This window comes from Etheostoma cragini, chromosome 10, assembly GCF_013103735.1.
Source record: "Etheostoma cragini isolate CJK2018 chromosome 10, CSU_Ecrag_1.0, whole genome shotgun sequence".
In the NCBI taxonomy this organism is placed as follows: domain Eukaryota; kingdom Metazoa; phylum Chordata; class Actinopteri; order Perciformes; family Percidae; genus Etheostoma; species Etheostoma cragini.
This window is the reverse complement of record NC_048416.1, coordinates 19996582-20013274: the sequence shown is the minus strand read 5'-3', so window position 1 is coordinate 20013274 and position 16693 is coordinate 19996582. Positions and strand designations below refer to the sequence as shown.

The following is a 16693-nucleotide window of genomic DNA, read 5'->3' as shown; positions in this document are numbered from 1 at the left end:
CTCACTCTAAGGTTTTTTTCTTTGTCTTTTGAAAGCCTTTCAGAGGGATAGAACATTAAACTGGCATGGACATCCATCCCTCTAACAAGTTGTCAACAACAGATGCCTTTGGGGGTCATTTTTCTCTCAACTGTTCTTGTAAAGCCATGCCTTTGACTATAAAACGCTCTAGATATTGGTGAATATATATACATGTCCCTCTTCAACATAGAAACAATTAATTTAGTACCCTTTCTGGAAACTGTTTCATAATGACATTTAAAGGCTGTGTGAGAACATTTCTATGCTATTTTACAATCTTACATCAGCTGACATAATAGGCTGTTTAAAAACAGTTTTCAGATTATAAAACGTGGCACTGGTAACCCATGTAACAAACTGTACATTTTCTTGTAAATAAAATAAATATACATCAATTGTCTTTGCACCTTTTTAACTCAGTACAAAAATACTCATCTGATTATCAGTTAAAATTTATTTAACAGCTGTGAACACAAGCAGACAAGTTAACTGTACTCACATAAACCAACACAGACAGAGATCACAGCTTACAGTTTCCATGTGAAGATTTCTGATTATGGTTGCAGCTTGTGTATTTGTAAAATGATTGGTGTTAAAAAAGCAAACAGCATTGCTGGTAGAGAGATAGAAATGTATTGCTACAGTGAGACTGATATGTTCACCTAGCTTTTTTTTGTGTTGATGCCTCTCAACTGTCAACAGCGTTAAACAAGCAGGGAAAAGCTGCATGTTCTACCAGGCTCCTTAAATAGCCAGGAACATTTTGGTGACAAAAACGTCATTTTTAAGTAAAAATACATGTAACGTCAAGACCTGATTCCACAAATTACCAAACACGCTTGTGCAAAAGTGAAACAAATAACACGTGGAATGGCAGGAGACCACAAAAGACAAATCACGTGTCCTAAATTATCCCCTGCTAAAGCTAAAGCACATTTGATGGCAAAGGAATGCAGAAACCACAGGTGATCCTGAACTAATTCTCTTTTATTAATGTATTGTAAGTTGGTCACACACAAGTATAAACAGAGCAGTTACACTTGAGTGTGATTTTTACTGAAGTCCAAGTGGATGTCCAATGATTTTGTTATTTTGCAATGCATGCAAATCAGTGAGAGGCCTGTGGTTTAACAAGTTCATATCGTCCCACCTGTCCCTCCTGTAAAAGCTGACCAATGAGCTGGTCTTTGTGTACTTTGCGACTGACCACAAGGAACCGTTGCCGCCCTTGTCCGTATGACTTGCTCCGTAGGCCGTATTTCTGAGATATCTGGTGGATCTGCTTGCGTTCATCGTTGGTGAGGTCAGTGGAGAAGCGAAGATCATCCTGACGGTCTGAACTGGCGTAGTTACGAATGATGTCCTCAATATCCCGTTTGCTGAGCTGGTTTCCAGCTTTGTCCATGTCCATACCCAACCCTTCCCTGGAGAACTGTTCCTTCACTCTGATTGGTTCAGCAATGCCTTCCCCATCTCGGCCAAGACCACCTCCTTTCCAGCCCATCTTGCGGAGCAGCTGGTTTCCGATGTTGTCTTCCTTAATCTCCTGCCTTATGGCCTCCTCACCAGAGTGAGCCAGGATCTGGGATCGGGATATGGCATCGCTATTCCCCTCCTTTCTTAGGTTGGATTTGACCACAGCATGTGTCTGTCTCAAGGTGGCTAAGGCCTCATTTGCTGCAATGTGCTTCACTATTTTCTTGGGACCAATTCCTGCTGCTACGTACTGTCCTTCCAAGTAAACTTCACACCTCCAGCGATGATCAGGCAGAACTGTGAACTTGTAATCAGCTGTCACTTTATTGAACTGAGCTGTGTCATTAATGATACAGATTGCATTGTCAGAGTTTTCGAGGATGACCAACTCGCTCAGATGCTTTTTTTTGCCAACCTGTTGAACAAAGCGTCCACCAGAATCTGACATATTAGTTCCTCTGGAGTACTGTGACTGTTGCTGTTGTTGCGGTTGTTGTAGCTGTTGTTGTAGTTGCTGATGTTGCTGCAGCTGCTGCTGTCGTTGTGCCTGATTCATGCGAAGTTTCCTCACTGCGTCTTCTGCTGCTGCATGCTTTGAGCTCTTTTTGGTACCTGTTGCCTGTGCCACAAGCTCATCCTGCAGGAAAACACTGCACAGCCAAGCAATGTTGTTGGGAAGCAGCTCAAACTTATAGTCTATCTTCATGCGATTAAAAGCCGCGGAATTGTTGAGTATGCAAATGGCATCATGAGCGTTGTCCATAACTACAAACTCTGTCCAGTGCTTACGTTTATCAGGCTCGTATTGGCCCTTAGAGCTTGGTGTCGGTTTATCATCTGGGTTTCGGAGTGCAGGTAAAAAGCTTGGGGTTGGGCTGTGCATCTGGCACACAACTATGTCATTGACTAACGAGTGTCTGTATTTGCGCTGCACCACACGGACCTCAACTGTTTTCAGGAAGAGTTTTACAGCCTGCTCAGAGGCCCGGTCCCTGGCTCCATTTTTACTACCAGAGTATCCGGTAGCAAGATACACACCCTGGCATCTCAGTTCACAGGCGTAACCGTCTGTTGGTACTTTCCTGTTCTTCGGTAGATCAGCCTGGGGAATGTCCTTTAGGTTGACATATATATACTCAGGATTAGTCTTGCAGGCCTGAATACTGCGGCTCAACATAAAATTATAATTTGGCGATTCACTTCCAGTCATGAACACGGGGTCCCTAAAAGCAACAGCCAATGCAGATGCTACACAGGAAATCAGCCTTTGCTTCTCATCTAAAATTGGCTGAGATATAGCAATAGGCTGCAAGGAGAAGCCCGGCTGAGAAGTGGTGAGACTGGGACTGCTCCTGCCTGGGCTGTTGTAGACTCTGCTGAATGGCCTGCTTGATGACGGCCGGTCCTGATGACTGAACCCCAAACCTTGACGTCCCGAATCCCAGCCTCCTGATCTGCTCCCACCCCCATATCCATTGTATCTGTGGGGCTGTGAATAAGAATCCAGAGTTCGAGAGGGGTGGGCTTCATACTTTGCTGAGTAGTCCTGCTGTGTTTTTGCCATAAAGTTTGAAGTGGACCCACGTCCTCCATATCCCAACCCACCTGTACTACCTGAAAAAGTATCTCGGTCTCTATCTCTATGGGAACCCCAAGAGTTCAAACTGTGCGATGGCGCTCTGTCAAAAGCAGGCCTCAGGGAGGAGGAGCCCTGCTCTCTGCTGGTTCCACTGTAGGATGAGTGTTCAGAGTCCCACTGCCTTGCACCGTACGACTCACTCCTCCTGCGCTCCTTTTCATTCTCCTTCTCATCAGCACCAGTTCCTCCGCTGCTTCCACCACTGACAAAGTGTACAGGCTCGAATCGAGGCCTGGAACCAAATTTTGACACAGGCATTTTCCTCATGGGCTCGTCTCCTGCAATAACATGACAATTGGTAAACAAAAAAACAAAAAGGATGCCCAATTTACTTGAATGAATGGAATTGGGCACAACAAGGTAAGTGTAAAAGCCTTGGCTTGTAAATGTGACTTCATTCACTTCTTCAAATAGGATGTTGTGACAGGACTTAATGGTTAAATTTCTGAAAGAGACAAAGACAAATCAAATGGGCCTTTGGGGGTCACCACTTGCCTCCTCAGCACTTACAGAGGAGACAGAGATACATGATAATGTGTCGGGCTATGCAGTTTGGATTTTACCCAAAATTAGCAAATCAGCCTTTATTCTCAATGAATTAACTTTTCATGTCTAAGTAGCTATAACAATATATAAGACATATTTGGGCATATATGGATATACAAATATAAAAGTGAATCACAAACAGCTAACAACATGGAAATGGAAACTTTTGAACACAAACGCAGACCAATCAACCCAGATTAACACTCACTGCCATCAGAAGAAGTCGGTCTCTTTTTTGCTTCAGAACTTGGATTTGGGTCAAAGGAGGGCATTTCGCCAGTGTCAATCCCTTCTGCCATCACCAGCGCCGTCCAAATCAAATCCAGGCCATACCTGTTATTGAGGCCGAAGATGTGACTTGGCCATAACATGAATAGACGAAATATACAAACACTGAACATACTGAGCTAATACTCCATGATGCCTATAGGGGCTCACACATTCCCTGGAAAACAAACACAACCTGCCAGCAGCATGCAGTGACTGAACACAAAAACAAAGTATGTGGACAATATATTGCACAACTATAAATGTAGTATATGATGTTAACGGAGACAAACAGCTGCATTTCGTACCAACACAAGGCACTGACAAAGTGACGCAGTAGGCCGACAGGTTGCATTTCTCAACAAGCGAACATGTTGGACATTTTTGTTATCAACATTTAAATGTGCGACTAGTTAGCAGTGTTATATTCCTACCTTAAGGTGTAGCCTTTGTTCCGATTTATATCTCTGTCCTTCGGCCAAATAAGTGACAGTGCAGTTATTTGTATTATCAGCCAGATATTATATTCGTGCTAGCCTCTTTTAGCTAGCTAGCTAGCTTGCTAGCTAACTAACTAACTAACTAACATTGGCAACCCGGTGGTGACTGCTAGCTAGCATTAGCCAGCTAGCTCGTGCTAGCCTCTAGCTAACCCAGCTCCACTTTAGTAGCAACAGCCTGCTTATATATAGCTTATGTCAGATTCAGCTCGTATTTAAAGGAAACGGACATGTAGGCCTGTATCCTTTAAGTGTAATTTCCGAGACAGGTGGTTTAAGATGCTGACCAAAAACCTTCTGGAGCTAGCCATTCAACTAACTAGCAGGAAGCATCCATTTTCTGGTCCAGCTCAAGTCGAGAAAATCATGGCGTCTGTCACCGCACCGACCCACAATGCTTTGCCGCTGAACAGTTCTTATCAAGCAAGGCCTGCTGCCGTCCCTTTACGTCAATATGTGTCCATGTGATCCACGAATGTAAAAAATAAACAAAAAAAGTGAAAATAAACACACACATTACAGGAGAAATATGCATCATCTTATTCATTTGAGATAAAGTATGTAAGTCACTGCAGAGTTTCCCTAAAACAGAGTAGTCACACAAGAGAAGTACACAGAGTATGAAAAAGTATTGTCTAACACTTCATTATCTATTTCCAGTGATGCTTTATTAACATAGTGTGAAGCCCATTTAGTCACTTTATCCACCTTAGTTTGCAACATGGTATTAGCTAACATATCTATTATTGCCATATACTGTGTATTGGTAGCAGTTAATTGTATAGTTAATTATTGCAAATTCATTTTTAAACGTTTTTAATGTGTATAAGTTGTATTTGGGTACAATACTTGAATAGGCTATATTTTATTACAATCCACCATCTGCTATAGTTTGACCCGGGTTTTGTCCCCATTATGTTTAATAACGAGCAAAGAAATATTATATTGTGTGTCTTTACTGCACTGCATTTGTACAATGAATCCAAGGCTTAGAATAATTTACAAGTTAAACTGCATGCAGAAATGTTAATCAGTTTTTTCTCTTGTGTGCCCATCAAGTTGTATCTTTTTGTGCTAAATGTGAATGCTGTAAATTAATAAAGCCTAAACTACTCTGTGCTGTCATTTTTTTCCAGGTCTCTCTGCTGATCACGCCTCACAGTTTTCATACTCATAGGCTATTTTAAGTGATTTTGGTCATATCAGCAGTTTTACAGCCCATAAAACTGCAGTGCAATTGTCCCCATAAACCTACAATACTGTAAATAAAAGAAAAGCTTAATAAGTTTGGATAATTTTTTTTATTGAAAATGTACATCAATGGAATCAAACTAAAGTAACATATTTAGTTATTTGCAGTGTGGGAGAGTTTTTGACTACAAGAGGTGATGATTGATACTACAAAAATGTATGTCATTTTCTGACACCAAAATGTTACTTTACACTCAGAGTCACATCAAAAGATAGTGGGTAATAAACAACAAGTCTCCACTTCAATTCACAAAATATATCCTTATAAATTATACAAATGCATGAGTATCCTGTTTAATACTCCTATCTGGGATTCTGTTCAACTCCATCTTATACTACTATTTGGCAAAAAAGGAAGCTAAAATCATAGGACAGAGCAAATATACGTTAATAATGTGCACCATTTGAAGAAAACAGCAATGAATTTGAAATAGACTGCAAAATTGAATTATTAGGGATAAAACAAGCAGGTCAAAAATCACAGCGGTAATTAAATAAAAAAGATGCATGCAGAAAATATAGAATAGGCTGGTGAATATTAAAGCACAATGTGTAATAAAAGGCCATTACATGCGACCTCGACGGTATTCAACAGTTAGATGTAAACATGGGTACCATCAAATGAAGTGCTAAGTAGAAATATTGCTTTGTCTTTTGCAGGTGTATGTCTCTTAATGTTAGAATCTTATGTAGGAATAAGGAGATTTTCATTTCAGACTGAACTAGATTTAAGAAAACAACATGACTACTCATGATATTCTTAACACATTACACAGTGCATTAAGGGCTTCATTAGTTTGTTTTTAATCAGCAAGCCTTGACGTGTCAGTAGCGTTTTACCTTAATGTGCACATTGTATTAAGAATCCTATTGAAAAGATGAGTGCATAGTGCAAGTCATTGCAATTTTGTTTCCAGTGAAGATCAAATAATGAGTTAATCTTTTAGTTATGTAAATGTGTGTGAACCCCAGCTGACGAATTCTAATAACTACAAGAGTCTCTTTATATACATTAAGACATAATAAACTGTGCCCGGTTCCCAACCTGCATGGGTTTAGAACTTCAATAGGTGGTCAGAAATACCATGCGAGTCCACATAAGGCCATGTTTAACAAAAGAAGATGCAATGGGGGGGGAGAATAAAAAAGGGTGGATACAGCAAGAAAAAACAGGATGAGGTAAAGGGCGCTAAATTCTTGCTGAAGCTGCAATCCCCTCTTCAGGTGGTCAAGACAGATTAAAAGAAGCTAAAGAGACAAAGAGAGAGAGAAAGCAAGCGGTTAGAGAGTTGGCAAAGCAGAAACATTTCCAAAAACATGAGTCAAGCTAGAGATTTAGGAGTGCATCTGATATCAGGTAGAAAATAGATAAAGGTTTGATAATCATAAAGCGTAGTTGTTCAAACAACACATTAAGCACAAAATTACAAGATTATATTGTGCCACTGATGATGCTGCATGCTTTTTAAACTGTGACTTGATTCAAATCCAAACCACATTGGTTGTCATCTTGTCCGTGGTTAATTTATGTGAGAAATCTTCTTTAGTAACTATCCAAATGTGAAAAATGAAGAAGTTCACATATAATCTCCATCAAGTGAAAAAGGTGTTAGTCACAGCAAAAACAAAAACAAAACAGTGCATACATGAACATAAGCATAGGCCAACCAAAAGCTAGAATTAGAATGCTGAGGGTGAGGTTAAAGCTTCGGTGAAACACAGATACACATGAATCAATATTATAGCAGAACAGGTAATGATTTAGAAACCCTGAAGGATCTGGTCCACAAAGCCTCTCGTCACATTTGAGGTACTCAGTACCCACAAAGGTTGGTCTCTTAGCAAAGCTTGAGGGCTGAGGACCTACTCAGTGCAGAGCCAGGGATTACTGCAAAGGAAAGTGAAACCACACAGACCAGTGAGCTGAGGATTAGGAGGGGGAACTGGCTCTTTGTCTTCATGTGTTTTGACCGTTATATCATCTGGAAAGGGTTTTGTGCAGCAATGTCGTGAATCCTAGACAATTTTCATTCATTTCATTAGAAAATACAAGCAATCTTAGACCCTGAAGTGGTGAAAAAACAAGGAATAACTGATGAGATCAAAGTTACACTTATCAGCATCAACATTCATTCACTTATCTTATAAATGGCTCTAATTAACAACAATCAACTGAGATGCTTTGTCATGCAATCAAGCATACCCACGTGGAGTTAAAACTTTCATCTAATCTCCTAATTTACAGCAATATTTGTTACACACAATGATTATGGCCACAGTTGAAATATTTGTTGAAAAATTGGCCTTTATTTTCTTTTGAGAGAATATTTATTTTATGTGTAACACTGATACAAACACTGGTCCACGCAGGACATCATGATTACTTTCAAATGTGCCTTAATAGTAAATAAAATAAAAAGAAAGTTACAATTGCACTGACAACATTAATATATACTTTTTAAAAAACATCACATTTGTGTATAAAAAAGTGCAAATGTGAAAGCTAATATAAGTATGCACATTATGCATGACAATGAATGAGGTATGGGAGAAGTGGCAAAGAGATTAGGCTAACAACTACTCATGCATCTGGCTAAAGTGAAACAGCATCGGCAAAGGGACATAAATACCAAAAAAAGTCTCAAATTCAAGTCTGTATGGTTGAGGTAATAATCAGTGAATTTCATGAAATCAAATCCTCCTGTTATTATTTATAGTCTGCAACGGTCATTGAATATTATTACATTCTGTAATTATAGTCTAAATTGTTATTGGCGGGGTCTGCCATTCCCAATGTTGATTCATTTGGCCCTTCCACATGCTCAGCAGAACAAGATGCATGCATGCAATCCAGCATTACTGTAATTTTATCATATTGATATAAACTTCACTGTTTACAGCTGGATCAGAGCTGTATTAAGTTACAACTACTTTCCCACTGCTGCGGCTTCACTTTAAAAGTGTTCAACTGGCAAAACACAGGGTGGCCTTTATTGTGAAGCTGTCACAGGAAACGCAACGTATTCATTACTGTCCTCTAATCTGAAGATAGATCATTAACTTAATTAATCCATCCTCACATTAGTCCTCAACTCTCTTAATACTTTCTTCTCTGTAATCTACTGCAGATGTTTGAACACATACATACTCAGGTGCCAGCATCTGATGTTTCACTTTACCCTCAACACATTTCTGCCCACCACAACAGTAGTCATGTATGTTAATATTTTTTTTTTAAAAGCTCACTCCATCATGCAATTAATCACTCAATATAAAACACACATGGAATGCATTCATTTGTAAATTTGTATAAAAAGCAAGCTGAATAATTGCTTGTACAAACCATATAACATACAAGCATCATTCAGCAAAAAAAATAAAAAAACAAGTGATGTCAAACTGACAGCAATGCCCAGCGTCTTCCAGAGAGCAGGGGGGCTGGTGGAGGGTTGAATTATGGGGGTTGGGTGAGGGTGGGGAAAGGGTACTGTAAAAAGATGATGGGGTGGAAACTCATTCACAGCAGGATGGCCACAAGGAAGCACTTTTTCTACAGGAATCCTAAGCTGGAAATGAGAGAGAAGGGCTGTTATTGCTTTCTTTTGAGTTAAAACATCATCACGACACACAATGTTACACATAGGTGACATCACATGAACATTAGTGACCAGCTAGCATTTAGAGGAGATCGTGCTTTCAAGGCAACTCAAAAGGTTTGAGTGTACAGAAGTTAGGGTGAAAGACCAGTAATCTATTTCTCGCGATCAGAAAAATAAATGCCTTTTTTATTCTTATTTTTTTATGATCTTTAAACACTATTTCCAATAGTCTTCCTCATGAAACAGCAGCTTGTTTTCATCTATTTCAAAAGTCCTGGGCTGCTTGAGGAGTTTACAGATTGCGAGACAGATGTCTTTGTTCACTTCTACCCTCCCCAGTGGTTGAGTCTCAACAACATCTCTCTCTGGATTTGGCTTTTGTATCCACTCAAGTAGGGAAGGGAGGCAGAGGGGGTCGTCATATGGCTGTGAGATCAACAAAACATGTCATCTCTACAAACAGAGATGGGCCCTGAGGCTGTTCTGCTGCTCTGGTGTGGCCGGTTAGTCTCAGTTCAGCTTTGAATGGCTCTTTGTGTGATTGCAGGGCCGGGTAGGGACGGACTTCGGAGAGCCACAAAAAAGGGAGTGTTGTGGATTTAGGAAAGCAGATGGGGCAGTATATCAAATGGGTGTGTTAGGAGCTAATAAACTGGTTTATTTAGAAGCTGGTACAAGGACGGTAAACACTGCGAGCTCAAGGATATGATTGACACATATGTTACCAATGATATACTGTAGGCTTGCAACACGCAAATATGTGAATTACTGTGTCCATTTGGCACATCGTAACACATTCCAATGACTTTAAGGAGCAAATTAAATGCATTAGAATTGAAATACTAATTTCAATGTCTTTCAAAAGTTCATTTGATTAAAGATAAATTATAATGTGGAGAAGCAGAAAGGTGTGCACAGTCTGTTCTCTGTTTAGGCCAGGTGCAGAATGTCAGAGTCAATGAAGGAAAAAGATGTAGCAGCAAAATGGATTCAATCTCCAAAAAACACTTTGTGGTGTAGAAACAGTGCCACTTTTAGGACCGTTAATCCAGTGTCCAGTTTGGTTCAATTGTTTTCTTAAATTCTGATTTGGCTAATGATTTAATTCTGACTTGCATTTTACAGTAATCTTTTATTCATGTATTCATTTGTCAAAAGTTTGAAACCTCATTTATATTTTTAGATTGTCGGTAGTGTCTTACCAGAAAAGATGCCCCATGCAGCATGCAGCAAGGTTGGGAGGAGTTAACTGGAAAACATTATGGATGCAACATAGGTGACACATGCACTCACAGGACAGATTCACATCTACATAACAAGCAGTAATCAATCATTGTGTCATCCAGGAACTGAAGAAAACACTGACGATAACCCTTGTTTACACTTAAACCTCTCTACCCGGTTTTAATCAGTGATCCAAAGACAAAGCTAAAGTCGCACAGTGGCCCCTTTTTGGAAGAGAAACTTTCCAGTCAGAGCTCATAAAGAGAAGAATTGGCTGTGAAGAAAAAAAGATTAAAAGGGAAGAAAATAAAGCAACATAAACCTTCTCAGTGCAAGGGTCTTCTTCCTTTTCTAACAGGCACGGCATCACATCAGCTTCAACACAAAACCAGGAGTTGATTACCAACATGAAGGGACTAACATAATCGTCAACAACACACAATAACCGTCATGAACACATATGGCTTCAAAGAACTGCCATAAGCACAAGAACAGTCTCATACACTCATGATTTGATGAAACTATTGCTATAAACTTTGGAAAGAATAACAATTACTGTCAGATATACCAGGAAAAACAAATGTGGAAATTTATTCTACTGTAGATTCCTTAAAACCAGAGGAGTGGCCACTGTGAGTTGATTAAACAATTATTAACTGTTAAGTATTTCATTTATCAACTTCCTTTAAACGTTAATGGAACTTGTTAAAAGAGTTGCAATAAAATCATTTACAAATCTGTCCAGAGTATTTAAGGTCATCATGATGATTTCTTACAGTTGTCAACTTTTCAACTATTTAGATGAGGACAGCGAGTCATTGTCACCAGTCACTCCCCCTCTCTGCGCCTCTTTATTTTCCAAATGGGTGATAAATGATTGGTCAGTATGGAATTCGGTGCTGAACATACTCTGTTATTATATGGAGGGTGAACTGGAGCATTCATCTCTCTCTCAGAAATAAAGAGGAGAGACTTAGCTAGAGCCTTTAACTAATATACGCATTAAATCATACAATTATCAACGAGTGTTGACAGAGAAATCACTAAGAGCTTGATATTAGTGGGACAGAGGAAAATGTTAAGTTCTGTCTGCAGCACACATGTGCACAAAGTGGAATGAATCTTCAAGAGTTTGCATTTTTACCAGCATACAACTAAAACATGTTGCTTGCGAGCAGCAAAATCTAATGCACAACATTTGGCAAATGATTATCATCCTGAAATGTCATTGTAATAATAAGAGGCCTTGTTGCTCCCAGCTTCACAGTATCCAGACTTTTGAAATCTGTATAGAAGTGGAGGTGGTCTCCTGCATCGGCAGATGTAATGATAGACGTAAGGACGGCACAGGAGGAAAGAGAACAATACTTACTTTTTCCTCTCTTTGTCCCTCTTGAGTGTAGTGGAGCCCCCTGCCTGCTGGGCTTGGTTCTGCAAAAGCTCTGCAGCAGTCTTTTTTTGTTTGAACATGTTGAGCTCGTCGTCCAAGGACTTCTTCTTGTCCTCCAGTTTCTTTTTCTCATCCTGGTGGAGCTTCTTCAGACGGTCAAACTTCTCGTGCAGCTGTGTGGTGGTGACATAAGAAACAATGCCTTGTGTCATTTTAGACGAGAGCAGAAACTTCCTTAAACAAGCAATGCGTTTCATGTTTCTATATGGTGTTGGATCTGAGTTTATTGACTGCACCTCTTTCTCTGCTTCTTTGAGCTCGGCCTCCTTCTCTTTGACTCTTTGGACAAACATTTGTCTCATTTCTTCTTCTTTCTTTTGCAGCTCACCCATGAACTCGTTCCTCTTAGCTTCATATGTTTCCTGAAGGCTGGCACAAAAAAAATTAAAATGGACAAAAAAATTTCAATGAACTATGCACTGTCCAACACACCAGATGCAGACACAAACTGATGTCTAGCAAAAGAGTAAAAAGGTTTGAATGGGATGCAGAAAAACACTAAAATGAAATAGATAGCATCATTGAAAAAAAAACAATGTAGGAGAGTAGCAAAACGATATAATAAAAAAAAATCACAATTCCAGCGGTATGAGAGCAGTCTCCAGTCTACTACCTGAAGGGCTTGCTGTCTGGGTCTGTGTCTTTGAAGCCCATCTCCTCCAGTTTGCAGCGGCGATAGAGCTCATAATGACGCGTGTGAGTCTGCTCTCGCAGGTCCTCCATGTTCACTCTGATCAGCATTTCTCGCAGCTTGACGAAGTCACAGTGATTCTCATTTTCGACTGTGTGAGACACACAGTGACACATGAATGTATTACTTAGATGGCAACATATTCATAATGGATTATGGAATTTGCAATAAGTGTACAATCGCAGAAACAATTAACATTAGCTTCAATTAACGTTTACATTTATTTACAGAAAATAATCTGATGTATTAGAACTTGAGAGAGTATTTCACAGACCCAGTCAGAACAGAAAAGTGTTCATGTTCTGTGGCCTATCCATTGATTTGGTTATTCGACTGAGCACCACACCCCCACAGACATCATGTGAGTGCACATGCACGCACAGTCTGTGGTAAACATACCCAATGTCAGATAAAGCTTCCGGACGGTAATATTATACAGTACAGCTAGTAAGCATAAGGACAGTAATATGTTTTTCATTGTTTTGGCTGTAATCAAGCACATTGTATTCAAATAAAACAATGACTGTGAGGTTCAAGTGCTGACTTTCAGCTTTGGGGATGTTTGAAGGTGTTTATGTCCATATCGGGTGAACAGTGTAGAAATTGTATTGCTATTTAACCACAGGGGGTTATGGAAAAAGAGCTACAATTTCAACACAGATCACTGGACGTGAATGTTGACACCCTAAAATCGAAAAAGGATAAAAGCAGATCAGTGTAATCTATAATACATTACACCCACTCTGTTATGGATTGATCAAGTAAGTCAATAACAAATCAAAACATCAGTGAGGTGACATGACATTCCTAAATCTGTGAGAGTTGCTGCAGCTCTAATATATATTGTGTCATGGCAGAGAGGTTGCTGAAGCCAAATGAGGTTATATAACACATGTTATCAACATTGATATGTTTGCAGCAGCTGTTGGAGCAGAGGAGAAATATTGGGGGAGGGAGTAGCTGCAGCAGCTCTGACGAGAGGGAGCATGCTCTCATTTCCTGTGCAGGATGTGACCTAGGCTTACCCTGCACCGTCCCCCAGGGGTACTGCCGGGCCTTCACCATCTTGTTCCCAATCTTCACTTCCTCTGTGCTCCCCACCACAGCAAATGGCAAATGGCTCTGTGGAGCAGAGGGGAAAGCAAGTTGGTATGCTGGTATAAAACCAGCCACTGGCAACTTGACCAGGTGAGTCGCAGGCGACACCATCAGTTCAGACAGCTGTAACTTTTCCTTGCAACATTCTAAAATGTCCTGCCGCAAATCTTTGGCCTGAACTGGGCTTAAGGATACATTCCTAAATAGATTAACATCAGTTAGGTTAGGTAATGAATATAACACTTTTTTCTCTCTGACCATTGAGAGCATTTTGACACCAAGAAGGACAGGAGGATGTTTGACTTCTTATCAGAACAGTGGTGGAAAACATCAAATCCACAAAGTTTTAGAAACTGGCTGCATGAACTTATTTTAGTGATCCTGGAGAAACGGCGGACTAATTATTCAAAACATCAGCATTAATGAGAAGAATCATTGGGCCCCTTTTTGCAAAATCTCGATCCAATTTGATTTGACTTTTATTGTTGTATGTTCGTAAGCACTGATTTTGTCTATAGTGGTCTTGGTTTGGTTTTGTATGCATACTACTGGACATTTTGGGACAGTTCCTTTGGCAAATTCTTTTGTCATATGTTGTCAAAAAACTTCAATAAAAACAAACTTTTTTAAAGAACAGGGCGCCCTGATAGCTCCGATCTGCAGCCCTTTGCTGCATGTCATTTCCCCCCCTCACTCTCCTCTTTGACTTCTTGATCTGTCCTGTCACTAAAGGCCTGAAATGCCCAAAAATTAGTCTTTAAAAATAAAAAAATATATAAAAAGCAAACAGAGTGGGTGTGAGACAGTGGTATAACACAATCAGTTTGAGAGTTAAGGCATTGCCAAAGATCAGACCTCATAAACAGCTAAGTGAGCCTTGGCTCATCGGTCAGTAAACACAGGCCCTTTCCCACACTGCAGGCTTCCTGCAGAGTGAGCTGGCTGACTGTACTGCTTTGAACACATTCCTCCCTACATGGGGCGGCTTCCTGACAGCCTGATCAGACACAGACAAGCCTGTGTGTTATACATCACATGTCGTTTATGCCGGTAATGCATAACAGAACTTATGTTAACACTTACCAGTAAGAAAAATGTTGTGTATACCACTGTACTTCCTTAAGTTTAAAGGAAGATTTAGTGTGACCAACATGATGTTCCACGTCATCTCTTATAACCCTTTCACACCCAGGGCAAGACCTGGTAGTCTGTGTGTTTGAATGGGTTAACTCTCCAAAATCTACTCAGCTTTGCAACCTGGTTGCAAGGTGGGTTAGATCAGGGTATGATGATAGGCGATTTCAATGTGAATTGCACATGACCTGGGTCGCTAACAGCCGGTGCGGGAAAAATGATATGATTGGTTAGAAATGAGATAGATTTTGTCTAAATGTGCTTTAGGTTAGGCTTTCACAGGCAGCTTCAAAAGCAGAGCGGTTCAATTCATTCCCTATTCAGTCCGCTGGCAGGAAGTGCCGGATGTTCACTCTCCAAAGTTGACTCCGCGAGTCAACCTTTCAAGAGGGTTAGTGTTAGAGTTTTACAGGCAAAGCCCAGCCAATGGGTTCGATTTTAATTCTCTCGGCACCGCTGCAGTTCCAGTAACACGCCTCCAGCCTGCAGTTAACTGCGGCTGCTGGGTTCAGCAAATCTCTCTTTTTGTTCTCTCAGTCAATCTTTAAAATGGGTCGTGACAGCAAAACCCAAATTTAATGTTAGTGATGTCAAAGAGAAATGTTTTTCCCTCTTCTTAAAATAGTCAGAAATTGGTACTAGGGTAACCTACTTCCTTGACCAGCTGCTTCAATAAATGTACAGAGGAGAAGAATTCAGTCTGCACAGATCATCTGATTGATGGTTATTTATTTGCGCTTTAGAATCTAATCACTGTAAAACAATCCTGAGATATGCTTTATTTCTCTCTCCCTACTCTACAATGACAGATTCAAGTAGCTGCAACCTTAGTTCTTGTGGTACACAGCTGGGCTGGAGTGTATGATGTAAGCTGTTTACTGAATATGACGTGTAAAGCCTCGCCCATTTCTAGCACTTACGATAACTGTTGTGCATTGCTCCAGGGTTGTGACCCAGGTCATTTGACCAGGGATATAACCATGTTGACTAGCTTGGAATGGATTTCTAAAATAAGGTTTGAACCCTGATCAGACAATCCTGGTCAATGGTGTGAAAGAGGTATGATATGAACTAAGTAACTGTGTAAAAGCAATGGGATGTAGATAGAAAGTTGGTTGTGAGCCTTACGTTCATGGTGGAGTTGATCTCTGCCACAGACTCGTCGTCAGTGGGGAACTGATAGATCTGCACTCCGTTGCTGACCAGCTCACTGGTGATTTTGATTTTGAACTTGGCCAGCTCGCTCTTGGAGATGGCGTCCGACTTGGCAACGATTGGAATAATATTGACCTGCAGTTAAGGATCGTGGACAGATTTAACGTAGGCTGACACAATGACAGGGGCCAGACAATGCTTTCGGATATGCGGCTTAATACCAGCTGCCTGTCAGAGGCAACCTTGACTCACCACTATTTATGTAGTCCAAATCTGGAAAAGAGTTGATGTATTTTTAAAAAGGACCAAAGATTAAACACATTGCAAATCAAATAATTCTGTTTTTTTAAGAAGTAGTAACTCCAGCTGAACAAGATTCAGGTTTAGTAACCAAATAAAATACACATTTAACCTTTTTTTATGGCCCTTACAATCTCTGGTTGCCCAAGATTGTAGCACAGATTTAAAGTATAATTAAGTAAAGCAAAGGGTACTGAATAAACTGTGCTCTTTTCAACCCATCACAGTACCTCTCGCTAGCTCCAGGCCTTTGTGTATTACAAACAATTACACATTCTTAGCCACAGAAATAAAAACAAATCTTAAAGGCAGCAAAGGAAGAAGCAGGCTTCCATCTCCTGC

The 16693-nt window shown here is 40.2% G+C and overlaps 2 protein-coding genes across 9 annotated transcripts in view; both read right to left on the bottom strand.

The window, feature by feature from the left end:
* Positions 1 to 32: 32 nt before the first annotated feature.
* On the bottom strand, positions 33 to 4865 carry nkrf (NFKB repressing factor). Of its 2 annotated transcripts, XM_034884026.1 has the most exons (3): positions 4384 to 4865; positions 3891 to 4015; positions 33 to 3414 (listed from the first exon to the last, which is right to left on the bottom strand). In XM_034884026.1, the coding sequence occupies exons 2-3, from the start codon at positions 3979 to 3981 to the stop codon at positions 1130 to 1132; spliced, it is 2376 nt and encodes a 791-aa protein (XP_034739917.1). In that variant the 5' UTR covers positions 3982 to 4015; positions 4384 to 4865; the 3' UTR covers positions 33 to 1129. The 2 variants fall into 2 exon arrangements, with proteins under 2 accessions (XP_034739917.1, XP_034739916.1); XM_034884025.1 differs by lacking the exon at positions 4384 to 4865 and having other exon boundaries at positions 3891 to 4346.
* An 869-nt stretch (positions 4866 to 5734) lies between these two features.
* sept6 (septin 6) overlaps positions 5735 to 16693 on the bottom strand; it is a 17887-nt gene continuing 6928 nt past the window's right edge. Inside the window, exons 5-12 of one of the 7 annotated variants that reach the window (XR_004658291.1) lie at positions 16025 to 16186; positions 13690 to 13786; positions 12587 to 12755; positions 12210 to 12342; positions 11896 to 12086; positions 10846 to 10898; positions 10502 to 10548; positions 7984 to 9266 (exon numbers count right to left, since the gene is read on the bottom strand). Coding sequence is in view for 6 of the 7 variants with exons in the window: in XM_034884031.1 (XP_034739922.1) it covers positions 7564 to 7588; positions 11896 to 12086; positions 12210 to 12342; positions 12587 to 12755; positions 13690 to 13786; positions 16025 to 16186 (777 nt within the window). In the remaining variant the exon portion in view is untranslated. Of the gene's footprint in view, positions 7589 to 7983; positions 9267 to 10501; positions 10549 to 10845; positions 10899 to 11895; positions 12087 to 12209; positions 12343 to 12586; positions 12756 to 13689; positions 13787 to 16024; positions 16187 to 16693 lie in introns of those variants that run through there. The other 6 variants (XM_034884037.1, XM_034884036.1, XM_034884034.1 and 3 more) reach the window with 6 other exon arrangements.